At 33.8% G+C, this 15,000-nt stretch overlaps 1 protein-coding gene across 1 annotated transcript in view; it reads right to left on the reverse strand.

The window, feature by feature from the left end:
* LOC136839621 (uncharacterized) overlaps positions 1 to 15,000 on the reverse strand; it is a 124,942-nt gene that overhangs the window by 8,402 nt on the left and 101,540 nt on the right. The window contains exons 21-25 of the mRNA XM_067105921.1: positions 5,644 to 5,841; positions 4,031 to 4,152; positions 3,099 to 3,198; positions 2,703 to 2,779; positions 1,295 to 1,421 (exon numbers count right to left, since the gene is read on the reverse strand). Coding sequence (XP_066962022.1) covers positions 1,295 to 1,421; positions 2,703 to 2,779; positions 3,099 to 3,198; positions 4,031 to 4,152; positions 5,644 to 5,841 — 624 coding nt within the window. The remainder of the gene's footprint in view (positions 1 to 1,294; positions 1,422 to 2,702; positions 2,780 to 3,098; positions 3,199 to 4,030; positions 4,153 to 5,643; positions 5,842 to 15,000) is intronic.

The following is a 15,000-nucleotide window of genomic DNA, read 5'->3' on the forward strand; positions in this document are numbered from 1 at the left end:
TCCTTATTCCGGAAATTGTTATTTGTTGTACAATAATGATTACATCAAGTGTCATTTATTGTGCAATTACGCCCAGTTGTGAGAGATCGTACATCTTTTTACAAGATAATCACTGACTCTTCTGGAGGATGGTGGATGCTTAGGCAAACTGTGTGGTTTGATAAGAATGGTACATAATGTTTAACAATATGTGATTATTATTATTATTATTATTATTATTATTATTATTATTATTATTATTATTATTATTATTATTGCTTGTAAATTTTTCGTTTATAAAAGACAGAATGAGATGGGAAAGAAACTTGGATCTGATATGACTAAAAACTTTTAGATCCTCTCTCTCTCTCTCTCTCTCTCTCTCTCTCTCTCTCTCTCTCTCTCTCAGTATTCAGGTACCTATTGAAGTGCAGAAAACTGGAAAACTGATAGGAGATGTACCTCTCCATATTCACGTCCTCTGCGTATTTATGAGGCGTACTGCAAAGCAGAAACATAGCCTTACTTCTCAGTGGATTTTGCATTGCATATGAAGCATTATTTTCGGGGCAAGATAAGGAACACCACTACGGGGCAATATGAATTTTTTCTACCTAAACTTGAAGGAGTATTTTGAGGCTAAGCAACAGATCTGAAGGCTTTATCTAAATCCAAGCTAATAGTATAAGCTGAAGACATATTAGTATATTGGTACCCAGTATTCACTGAGGCTATGGAAATTTAATCCCAACTAGGAGGTGGATTCCATGTGAATACATTTAAATATTACGGTCCTATTATATCCAATCAATTTGTTTTAAAAATGACACCTAAGACACAATTGGCCTTAAAAGACTACATTGTTTATAAGTTCTGAAAATAGCGTAACAGGATCTAGGCTTCATTTGGCAGCCTCTGGCCAATTCATTTCTTGTCAAATTCTCAGTGAGAAGTTTCATCAAAGCCCGAAATATCCGCTGTTAACCAAAGTTAACATACCTTCTCTAATACTTCTAGCTAGGCGTAATAAGTCAAAGCATTCTAGTATAACTTCATATCAATTATGGTACCACGATTTTCAAGAAATCTGGCTTCACCATTCCCTCGGTTGGCGAATATAGACGTTTCTGAACGATAACGTTTTGATTCCCACTATTACTGAACAATCAGTTCATATGGTTTCCTCCTCTAGACAACACGGGTTCCCTTAATTCAACACTGCATGCACTTTCTCCATTGTGGGAATGCTTTACAGACCAAGTGATTATAATCTATTTTTGACAAAAACAGTTGAACCGTATCAAAAATCACTTACTCATTTTACAGGTGGTTTCAATTGCAGGGGTATTCTGCTGCGTCCAATTTCCGCCTGCGGCACAAGTTATGATAATTGATCTGTTCCGGTCAGGAAAAGCGAAGCCTTCAGGACAAGTCAGATTCACCTACCGATATGCAAAACGGGAAAAAAATTAGAAAAGGAAATTGAGTTCCTGTGTGCCATGCACAGTGCAGCAAAATATGCCCTTCGCTGTTGTTGCCAAGTATTTTCTTAGAAGAAATATTAAATATTGCAAAGTACAATAGAGATGAATGAACTTCCATCTGGGTGAGTTAAGACTGGTTGAAAGGTCGTGCTCCCAACAGAAAGAAGCATCTTTAAATAAGCAAGGCTATATCTGTGATTATTAAGTTGCTCAAATAATCGGAGAAAAGGAGCAAAAGACAAATCAAACTAAGTGGAAAAATAGCTTCAGAAATATGTGAAGATATGGATGATCTCTGTGCTATAGGAAAACAAGGACACTGACAATTTTACATAACTTATACACTGCTACACAATTATCTCTTTTGTCCTGCTACTGCACTTCCAACAACCTCTTCTCTCTCTCTCTCTCTCTCTCTCTCTCTCTCTCTCTCTCTCTCTCTCTCTCTACTAGTCCTTCTATTTCACCATTACACCATTTACAGCTTTTACTCTCTCTCCTGCTTTCCTCCTACATCCGCAAACACACTCTGTTGATTCTGTGACTCCATCAATTCTATTAACCTCCTTTCACCTCAGAGTCATAAGACCTGGCTTATTGTTCCTCTATTTTATCCTTACGAGCTAATCGCACGTCATTCTTACCAAATTCACTTATCTGGAATACATTCAGTGCCAAATTTGCACCCACTTTTTTGCCATCTCCTTATGAATATTGTTTTTTTATAAACCATGTACTTCTAACAACCAAGCAACACTGAACGCATTAAAACATCATCCTTTCCATTCCCATTAGCTCCATGAACTCCACATCCACCAACTAAGCCAATCTCTTTCTCTGTCACTTATATTTGTATTTAAATTGCCTGGCACAACCATCCTGTAATGTTCTCCAACACAGCCATACAGTTACAGACTATCTCAGAAACTCTCTTTCATTTACAATTCTGGACCAGACCAATTAACATGTGCTTGCGTCATAATTAAATGCACATATGAATGCATGTAACAAATACCGAATTTCTCATGTTTTGAAATCAATCTGGTACACATTTCAGAGTGTACTTCATTTATCTTTCTTTAGATACGTGAAACTGGAACGACTAAACACATTATAGAAGTTCTACTTCACTGGATTCCATGTATTATTAAGTATATAATGTTCTCTAGACATACTTAATTTTAGCTCAATATAACCCTGAGTGTATTATATGGACAAAACAATCAACACTGTCTTTACATTTGTTCCTACGGTTCTTGATACTTTATCCCAGTCTGAACTTCCTTGTAGTGGCGTTACAGGGTCTTTTACACACACTAAAAAAAAGAAAAGAAAAACTGCATGAAGAACTGGTTTATTATAAAAAAGAGAAATTAAGTTTTATCATCCAAATGTTTTCATGAAGCATGAAGTTAGTGACTGGAAATTGAAATCTCTGTCCTTTTTTTCTGATTCTACTACACATACCAAAACAGATCTGCGTGAAGTAATGAAATGGAAGACAGAGGTGCTTTTAAATTTTAATAATTTTTTCTATTATATTTACAATAATGGTGGAGAGGACAAAACTCGTCATTCAAATCAAGTTGGTCATTTGAATTTTAAAGATCACTGAAATAAATTAATCCCACTTACTTTCAGTGCAATATAAAGCTGATACATTCAGCAGTTCCAGATTCCAGACTCCTTGGTTGGAACAGGTTACGGATACGTAATTCCTTAACGCTGGAGAGAACTGCAAAAAGCAGAAACAATGGTGCAGTCTGTCATCTTAAAAACTACTCTTGATGGGTCCTTCATAAATTTAACTTGATTATGCATTCATCCTCAAACCAGAAAGTGAAATGACAGATTAATTCTCCAAAGGAAAAATTATTTTAATATACATTTCCAAAATTTTTCATGTTTTGTAATACACATCAACAATAATGACAACACAGTGCAAGGTTACATAAACGCTTTAGAATTCTAAATGAAGGATATCAGGAATGTCTGGAAAAACAGTTGGACAATCATTGTACTTAAACTGCAAACTTTTTCAGTCAGGGAAGAGAAGTTAAGATGTTTTTACTCTCAGTTTATGAAGTCATTTTCTGTATATGATTTTTTTGTTTTAATTTTATTTTTATCTTTATAATGCTCCTAAGATTTTCATTATTAGGATTCTTGCTTCAAAAAGGTACCAAGCAGATTAAAAAAAAGTTCATCAGCAGTTTCGCAGACAATTTTCTCTACAGATATTAATGGCCATTCCTTTCATGGTATTCTAAAGCACTTTTACTACACTTATAAAGAAGAGAGCTCAATGTTCACACATAAATGGAAAAATGTGCTCGTGAATGCTTCAGAAATTCAAAATCTGTACACAGAGATTTGGAAGTTGGAGCAAGCACGGACCACTACAAGAGACCCAGATGTTATGCACGTAGATTCCGTAAAATCTCACGTTCAATTTGTCAACCATCTTCTGGGAACATTCTGAAATGGAACTACTGACCTAAAAACTGTGCCAAATTAAATCTTGTTAAGGAAAAAATTTTAGTTTGATAGTAAAAAATCATACTTACAGCAGGAATGTAGTAACCACTATTACAGGTATAATTCAATGTAATTCCGTCATAATGACTATTGACAGCAGGCATTTGCATATTAGAACCAGTGCTGGGTGTTGGTGGCATAACATAACACGCTGGAAAGCAAATTTGGAATTAATATATATATATATATATATATATATATATATATATATATATATATATATATATATATATATATATATACACGAGTATATGTGTATATATATATATATATATATATATATATATATATATATATATGTGTGTGTGTGTGTGTGTGTATGTATGTTTGTGAGTGTGTAATTGTAATAGCCACAATGCCCTCTTAACTTCTCGAATTCTTCACGCTTTTTGGATATGCTTGTTACCACAAAGCCTTAGATCCAAGTGCAAGAAATTTGAAGTAATTATGATGTCCAGTAGCGAGTGATTTATAGGTGGGAGTCGGTATTAACTTATACCTCACTTGATGGCCGTGTGGTTTAATGCGTGTCACTGTAGCCCTAAGTTCTTGTTTTCCGTGGTTCGAGCCCACGAGACGATGAACTTATCAGCTAAATAAAATTCCCCTTCGGATAACATATATGAAAATATATCATTTCCGAGTTTGAGCGAACTGGATATTAAAGGACATTTGTAGCTTATTACTTGTATATGAATCACGGTGATGTGATAAAATTCATATATATATATATATATATATATATATATATATATATATATATATATATATATATATATATATATATATATATATATATATATACAGTATATATATATATATATATATATATATATATATATATATATATATATATATATATATATATATATATATATATATATATTTCATGTCTGTTATGGCTTTTGAGAGAGTGTCAAGTAAACTGTTCAGTATTAAACAGATACTGTTTCTGAACTTTTCAGATATCTGGTGGAGAGAAAATTCATCAGAACAATATGGCAAACACACTTCAAGTTATTTAATACTAAGTCGCCATTTTCTGAAGTACATGCTGTTTATTGACTACTGTAATTATAAATTTCACTGATATTTTATTCTTTTTTGAAGACTGCTATTTCTGTAATGGTTACAAGAAGGAGCTAAGCATCCTTAGTAAAGGGAATAACAATATAAAGAAAACATAACAAGAGAATGATATTCTTCATTAACAACCCAGCTGAGAATTTCCTCAAGTCATATGTTTTCATTACTTCTTATTATGGATAACTATTTCTTTACTAAATGCTAAAATCAACAGCTCTGCTGTAAAAACCACGGATATATCTGCCAGTCTAGATACGATTAACTTGCAATGCAACAGCACCTTGAAATAAAATGAGCAACCTTTATGCAAGACAAATATTATCAGTTAAGACCTGAGTAATGACAATAAACAATTTGCATAAAAATGCCGTTTTAGCTTTTGCAACTACATATATCACGTGATAATAATAGCAGTTCGAAAATGAAAAATGAAAAATGGTAATAATGATATTAATCATAACACACTACAGTCATGCTATAGGCATTTGCAATAGACTACTATCTATCCTTTAAACGTCGAATGCAACTCAGAGTTTTAATTGTAGTAGATATTCACCTTTTTTGCAAGAAATGCTGCTGATATAGGGTTGCCATCCCCAAGAGGCACAGGTTGCAGTTGTAGAATTAACAAAGCCTTCCTGGTTGATGATATAATCTGGATTGCAAGTGATAGTCACAACGTTTCCTAATGTATAGGTATTCCCATATGTCCAGTTTGTGGTTGAGAAATCAACGGAGACATTCGGAGTACAAGCTGTGGAGACGAGAATCAAGAGCAAAATCAAGTATTTCTACATTAGTCTTCTATTTTAACCAAAATTTCAATCTCATGTCCACTTAGCATATTAGTAACTGTTAGTATGCAGCTTATTTTGTATTCACTCTTTAAAACATTAACTCTGCTACATCGCGCCATGCACACTTTCTCAGTGAAGGTTTACTGACGTACATCAATTATTTTTTATTATTTTTTTGAAAGACTCACAATGAATTAAATGCAGTCAAAAAACATACTTTGCCACTGTGGCTTTTGACTTATTCTCCATCAAGTTTAAAATACAACCAAAAGAAAAGGCCATTTTCACCACACAACACCGCCTCAAAAGTATTTCCCTGGCTGCTGAAGATTGTGTAAATTTTTGCTGTTTACTATGGGTTAGCTGCAACTTGGTCATGGTTATGGCATTTAAATCTGGATGGCTCTTAAAAACGATATTTCTATGTAAGCTTTTGCAGAGATGTCGCCGCTCCAGGCAATTCTTTATAAAAAGAGCACATGATTATTAAAAAAGCTAAAATCAGAAGATAGATGAAAACACTTTTGGAAACGTAGGAGAGAAAAATGTGCAGTAATCAAATAAACATACACATTTTCTGTATATGTATATATATATATATATATATATATATATATATATATATATATATATAATATATATATATATATATATATATATATATATATATATATATATATATATATATATATATATATATATATATATATATATATATATATATATATATACAGTAATACCCCTGAACCCACATGATTCGAGTTGCACGAATTTACAAGCAAACAAACATTTGTGAGTTTTTACAGGCACACGAACATTTACGAATCCTGAGAAACCCTGCAAAAGTGTCTACACTTAATTTTTATGTAATTTATAAGTTTTCAAGTTTTTATGTGTAAATTAAATAACATTAAATAATAAAAATAACCATTTCTCTCTCTCTCTCTCTCTCTCTTACTAAGATGAGAGAATTTTTATGATACATGTATACATACGTTATTAGTTTTGTATGATAAATTAATTATTTATCTAATAATAAGTACTAATTTTCAAATATTAATAATAATAATAATAATAATAATAATAATACAACTGTAATTACAAAATATATACTATGTATGTGATATGTATTTTAAACAAACCAATATCATTCCTGTATCTTTTGTGAACTTGCTGGAGGGCAAAGCTGTCAAATTTGTCTAATTTACGTGACAGGATGTAAAGGCAACAATTCTCTCTCTCTTTCTCCATAATAATTCATAAATAATTTTAAAGGATGCCTAAGTAATCTCTCTCTCTCTCTCTCTCTCTCTCTCTCTCTCTCTCTCTCTCTCTCTCTCTCTCTCTCTCTAACAATTCATAAATAATTTCACTCTCTTAATGTAAGGGCAACAATTCTCTCTCTCTCTCTCTCCATAATAATTCATAAATAGTTTCACTCTCTTAATGTAAGGACAACAATTATATCTCTCTCTCTCCATAATAATTCATAAATAATTTCACTCTCTTAATGTAAGGACAACAATTCTCTCTCTCTCTCTCTCTCTCTCTCTCTCTCTCTCTCTCTCTCTCTCGCAGTTAGCGCTCACACATATTTTACAACTCATTACTATTTCTCTTTACGTCTTTACCTGTACAATAGAAAATTTTAAACTGATCGAATTTTACCTGTACCATCTACGAACTGTAAATGCGATATTGTGGCAAATATTATGTTCTAAAATATAGAGACTACTAAGAGTTGCATTAGTCCAAATAAAAAACACTGTTTGTTCATGAAAAATCAATTCAGAACAAAGAGAAAGAGACGTACTAGAATAAAGTAGTAATTAAAAACGAGGTTGAGAAGACTTCTAAAAATAGACTGATCGGAAGGGGGAGAAAGAGAAATAGTACAGTAATCTTCACACTCCTATATTTTTACGTCAACCATTTATTTCTTTTTTTAAGGGTAACATATTAAGCTAACTTTTAAATGAAAATACAGTAACTTTAATTTTATGTAAAAGTTATCTTAATACTTTGGAAGCATGAATGGGGTCATATTTAGTGTTTAAACTCTAGAAATAAGCATTTATTAGCATTTTTAGAGACCGTGCCAAACTTACACAAAAATTCGTTTTGAGCGAGGAGTTCTGGAACCTAACCTCATGTAAGTTTGGGGTATGACAGTATGTATATATGTATATATATAGAGTATAGATATACATATATATATTATTATATATATATATGTATATATATATATATATATATATATATATATATATATATATATATATATAATATTATATATTACATATATACATATATATAATTATATATATTAACCACAAATATCATTTAACATCAATTTCACTATACCTCAAGAATAACTTACTCCCAGGTGGAATTAAAATCCCAGCAGTAACTAAGTAATTATCAGTTATAATTCCCCTTGGTCATAAGTTGTTCCCAAGGTATAGTGAACTGAATGTTAAACATTATTTGTGGCTTAATATTTGTGAATATAAAGAAGTCATGCGTTTATTTTACAAAAAAGTCATATATATATATATATATATATATATATATATATATATATATATATATATATATATATATATATATATATATATATATATATATATATATGTATATATATATATATATATATATATATATATATATATATATATATATATATATACATACAGTGTCCCCTTTTTACGTGTTTCACATTTCCATGTTTCATTTTGTTACGAATTTTTGTGGAACACATCATTCACTTGCCTGTGGGGGAAATTTCACTAATTTGCAGATTTTTCTTTGAGCCATATCTCCAAAATTATGACTAATTCGCTTTTTACCGTAGAGCAACACTGTGCATTCATTCACTAATTACTGTATTTTTTTATTAAGTTGCATGTATACAGAGAGAGAGAGAGAGAGAGAGAGAGAGAGAGAGAGAGAGAGAGAGAGAGAATAACTGTACAAGAATTTTTTTATCATTTTATGGGAGATGGTGAGGACTAACCACATTTGTATAAATAAATGATTTACCTAATAATGAGTACTAATTTTCAAGTATTAATAATAATATTAATAAACAGTAATTTAAAAATTTATGCATTTCTATAGCAAATTATGTGAAATTTTAAACAAACAAATACATATTCCCAATCTTTTCCAAAGCTCTGAAATGAGGGGGGAGGTTGGACCTGTCATATATGTAAAATATCTGACCACACCCTGTTCAGATATTTGATATATATGACAGGTCCTCCCTCCCCCCTCATTTCAGAGCTTTGGAAAAGATTGGGAATATGTATTTGTTTGTTTAAAATTTCACATAATTTTCTATAGAAATGCATAAATTTTAAAATACAGAATATCATTTATTATTATTATTATTATTATTATTATTATTATTATTATTATTATTATTATTATTATTATTATTATTATTATGTTGCCCATTTGGTGGTTAAATAAAATAGCTAAGAATGATACTGAGAAATCTCTCTCTCTCTCTCTCTCTCTCTCTCTCTCTCTCTCTCTCTCTCTCTCTCTCTCTCTCTCTCTCTCTCTCTCTCTCTCTCCTACTTATATATTTTTAAGGGTAAATTGTTTAAGTTGCCTCTGATGATAGTCTGAGGTATAATTTTGCTTGAACTATCAAGTCTGACGATGAATTGTTAAAATAGTTAGTTATAAGCGTTTTAGGGGTGTATATAGCCTACTTAAGAGTAACAGTAGTAGGATAGTACTGTAATGTAAGGTTGCTTTGGGTGTTTTGGGACGATGATTTGGGGTGTATTTTTGTTTGAAATTATATTGTTTTAGTATGATAATTTAAGGCATATTTTTATTTGAACTATCAATTAAGCAGTGAAATGTTAAAATAGGCAGTTATAAGCATTTTAGTTTAAGGGGTTCTGGCAGTTACAAGCCACTTATAATAATTTTTAGAGGGGATTTTTGCATTTCTGCAGATTTTGCATTTCTGCAGTAGGTTCTGGAACCTATTCCCGCGTAAAAATGGGGGAGTACTGTATGTATGTATGTATGTATGTATGTATGTATGTATGTATGTATGTATGTATATATATATATATATATATATATATATATATATATATATATATATATATTAAGTCTTTTAGCATACTATGTGTTGGCCTGAGAAGGTATATCCGGTGCAGATAGTATTTATGTTGATGTTGGTGGTTTCTGCAGTTAGACAAAGCGGGTATCTGACGCGTTCATGTGTGCCTGCTGATCATGGCCAAAATGCATGGAGACAACGTGACAGATTGATGGAAGCATTGTGAACCTGACGGTGTCATCACACTTCTGGGGAGGGGTTATTGAATCCACGCATATGTGCACTCTCTAATGTGCATATTATCAAGGAACCATACAATGACTATTCACTTCAATTTGCGGCTGGTGTGACTCGCTCTTTGTGCAGTGTTAGTGAATAAGAACGGCCACTGTGAGAAACGGTTACATGCGGTCATAGAAGTAAGTAAGATAACTCATTAACACTTATATTTTTTCCAGAATTATGTGGAACACCCACTTTGTGTCGCAGTTAAACTCCTCTGTTCTCCATTATGCATTTTTCCATTTCGTTCTCCATTATGCATTGTTCTGTTTTAAATGTCTTTTCTTTATACACTATTTCAGGTTTTAATATATGCTATGCTTCTTTTAACAGGAATTCTGGGATCGTCCTGTGAGAATGAGTATTTTGGAAGTGGCGTTCTTTTAACATACTCGATGACATTTATTTTGGTCTAGAATAATTATGAACTTTTTATTTTGTTTAGTGACCAGGGTGTTAGTCACTAGTATTGGTTGGTCTAGAATCATTAATTCGATTGATTGTGAGTCTGAATTTCCTCTATTTATGATTTCCATTTTTATGGGGTGTGAGTCACTCCATTTCATGACTTTTGCTGAAAATACTTTCGTTAAATTTGCAAATAAAGTTTAGTTTTGTATCTCGGTGTTTAATTCCAGTCAGCCTTTGCTTGAGGATAGGTGCAGGGGAAGGAGTCGATGTGAGAGAAAGAATGTGCTGACCCAATGCTGGCCATTGCTACCGGAGGATCTCAAGGATGCAAGATGATATGATGTTGTTCTTGAAACAGATGCAGTAAGAGATTATGACCCTAATTGACCTTGTCGAAGGGCATAACATATATACCGGGTGTTTCGAAATTAGAACCACCCCCCTCCACAGAACAAATGGAAAGTTATGAAGTTTTCTGTTATAGCCTATCTCCAAGTACATTATTTTAAGTTTCTATTGAGCTATTTTTCATTTTACTTTTCTTGTATCTTCAGACTGATTGTCGGAGTTAGATAAGCCATGGCTAACGACTCGGAGGAAATCAGATGGATTGACCAAATCCGGGCTATAACCTTCAGAGGCCAGGGATGCTGGTGCATCCTTCATTTCACGTTCCTGGATAGCTAATACATTAAAAGAGATGAATCCTTTGTTAAAAGAAACTGGAACAAAAATTCATATGACTGTTATTGCGAAAAGAGTGAGAATCTTGGAAGGCCTGAAGTCCTTTCTCAGGAGTCAAAAGACATCATAGCTGAGGCAGTGGGTAAGCCAAGAAAGTTTTTACGTAAATTGGTGCTTGAACTAGAAACAAAAAGGGGAAAGAATAGAAGTTATAGTGCTGTATACCGCGAGTTGAAAAAATCTGGTATCAAGCCATTTCACGTTATCAGCAAGCCCAACATCACTAAGCAACAGAGAGAAGACTGTGCATGGTTTTGTGGTTCCTTTCTTAAAGATTGGGATGAAACTGACTTTCTCCATGTTACTGCATCGATGAATTCTTCATTTACGCAGTCAGGAAGCCAAATCATAAAAACGACATCATTTAGGCTGCAAAGTTGGATGATATCAGTGATGATGTGCACTATCGCCATGTTGTGAAATCTCCTGAATGTTTGGGAATTTTTCTCTGTTTCACAGCCAAAAGGTTAATGTATATTATCAAAGAAAAAGGATGGTCATGGGATGGCGAATACTTCAGAGAAACTGTGCTTACTGGTGGAGTATTTCCTTTCCTCAAAGATCCTGAAAATGTGTCATCTGTTGAAGAAGTCACATTTTTGCATGAGAAGGCACCATGTTTCAAGGCTTTTAAGACACAGGAGCTGCTACGAAACAGTGATATCGATTTCTTCTCATTAAGTGAATTTTCAGGTAGCTTCCCTGACCTTAATGTGTGTGAAAACATTGGTAGTATCTTAAAGGTCGTGTTGAAGCTCACACAGTGAACTATGATGGTATGCCAAGCCTCGACGACCTGTGAAGAGAGGTGACCGAAGTGCTCAGAGAAATGGAGTTTGAGTCTCAGCTTTTATGCGATTTGCTGAAATCATACCCCTCAAGAATGCAGGCTGTGGTACTAAGAGATAAAACTTAAATAAATACCTGTTCTGAATTACTTTTGTTTTTGTCCATATCAATTTTAGTTTATGCTGTAGAGGGGAGCCTCTAATTTTGAAACACCCTGTATGTATATATATATATATATATATATATATATATATATATATATATATATATATATATATATATATATATATATATATATATTATATATATATATAAATACAGTAAATCCGCCGGATTCACATTCTCACAATTTGTGGACTCAGCGATTCGTGGGATTTTCTGCGGAACTTATCTAAAAATTATTCAAGGGAAAACTCTCCCATTCGCAGGTTTTTCTGTGGGACATACCTATGAAAACATTTGTTAGGAACTCTCCATGTGCAGATTTTTTCGTTTTTTTGTAGAACAATATTCTTTATTTTCATATTACTGTATTTCCTGTATAATAACATTAAATAATAATGTACAGCAATAATAATACTACTGTACATAATAGTAATAAGATTAAATAATGATAGTATAGTAATATTAAATAATGAGATTAAATAGTATGTAATACTGTACTATACACAGGGTACTACCTGTAACAGTAATACATAATAATAAGATTAAGTCATACAGGTACTCACCTGCTGAAGAATGTTGATTATAGATGATGATGATGATGAGTTAGCTGTGCAGTTTGATGAATGACAATGAAAATATGACTGCACAGCAAAGTAGAGTAGTTACACTTCCTCTGAGGGCACCTCTTCACCTTCTTCAGGAGACGCTTTGTCAGGGGTTTTGGGAAGTGCCGTCATGCTAAGATATTTGAACATGGCAATGAAGGTGGTACAGTAGGGCTGCACGAGCTCATTAATGGCATTGGAAACATTTGTGGCCCTTTCTTCATTATCATCCCATGCCTTTATCATTGTCTGCAGCTACTTGGCTTTCTTAAGAAATTTGTACAGACCATGAAATTCTTCAAAATCACAGTCCATTGGTGGGATAGAGAGGGCAGCGCGGTCTTCTCCGATTAAAGCCATCACAAGGTTTCGACCACCTTTATATTCCTTCTCGATGAAGGCAATTGTACTTGAAGTCACGTCATAACAAGCTGCTGCTTCTTCATGACTTTTGCCTTCACGTAACATTACAAAAATGTCTGCCCTCTCCTCGAGTGTCATGATCTTCCTCTGGCCCTTAGGCTCTTTGCCAGAAGCCTTTGAAGGAACAGGACATTTAGGAGGCATCTTAGGGCAAGCTTCCAATAAATATGCTTAGTCCATAGTACCCTACACATAACACACACAACTGAGAGATAGCAGTGAACTGAGCTGCTGGGTCGTTTGCCGATTATCAGTAAACACGTACATAGGCATGTACGCACGGTACAAATGAGCATACGTATAACACTGATATTCTGCGCATACTGTACATTTGTGAGAGAGTGCAAAAGAGAGAGCAGGTAGACAATGACTGCTAGTTTATTAAGGGAGCAGGCCGCTTATAAAGCGGCGTGCGGACGTCAGTACAAAGACATACAAGGACATACAGGTGACCCGAGGTCAATTGTTCTCAATGTGAAACAGGACAGGTAAATACAGATAACATGACAAATAAAATTAACAGATTTAGACATAAAAATGCTCTGACACACATACAATACAAAAGGGCACAACTGAGTAAGTAATAAATGCATATTTAGATAAATAAAACATGGCTAGGTATTTCGACCTAGGGTCAGGAGAAAAGGCACCGTAGAAAACGGGAGGTTCACTAAAGAAAACCCGTTGAGCGGGGAATTTACACATTTTATTAGATGTTTTGTTGTAGGATGATTTTTAAATATTATGTACATAAAGTGTTTTACGATGATACGTAGTACATAGAGCATAAAATACACAGGACGATGGGACCGGCAAGGAACGTATGTTTACATACGTCTGCGGAGTATACGTACTAAGTGTATTTTTATGATGAAAAAATATTTACTAATTTTCAAATATTACAGCACTGTAATATATTAATGTAATCAGCAAAATTTCAATAACATGCATTTTTTTCTTAAAAGGTGCTTTACCCAAGCCAGGATCTGCAGAGAAAGAAAATGCATCCTTAGACGCTGTATACCCAGGCGCAATGATACCCGACATGTTATTGGCTGTCGTCTGCAAAGCAGCTAATCCAGGAGTGCCACTCATTTTCATTTGTGCTCATTGGCTGTACACTTGATGTTGATTGGCTGGATCCTCAATCCCATTTCGCAGAGGATGGAATTGTGGAACCGTGCCATCACATCTTGGCCAGTTCTCTGCATAGTATGTAGCATCTTCCCATCGGGTGTAAGGGGAATTAGAATTCTTGGGCTTCGTTGAACCCGCGTCAGAAGAAGAAGAAGAGGAGGAGGAAGAGCCACAAGCAGGAACATCATCAGCTCCTCAAGGTTTTCAGGCCAGCAAGAGGTGGTTCCACTGGTTCCAGAAGGGGTTCCACCTAAAGCCAGTTTCTCTGCATGGGGAAGCAGCATCCGCAGATACAGAAGCCACAGCGAAATACCTGGAGACCTTCATGAAACTCATGAAGGAGAAGGGCTACCATCCAGAACAGGTGTTTAATATGGACGTGACTGGCCTGTTCTGGTAAAAGATGCCATCCCAGACATACCTCATGAAGGACAAAGCCAAAGCCTCCGGATTAAAGGCCCAGAAGGATAGGG

Source organism: Macrobrachium rosenbergii, chromosome 1 (assembly GCF_040412425.1).
Source record: "Macrobrachium rosenbergii isolate ZJJX-2024 chromosome 1, ASM4041242v1, whole genome shotgun sequence".
Classification (NCBI taxonomy): Eukaryota; Metazoa; Arthropoda; class Malacostraca; order Decapoda; family Palaemonidae; genus Macrobrachium; species Macrobrachium rosenbergii.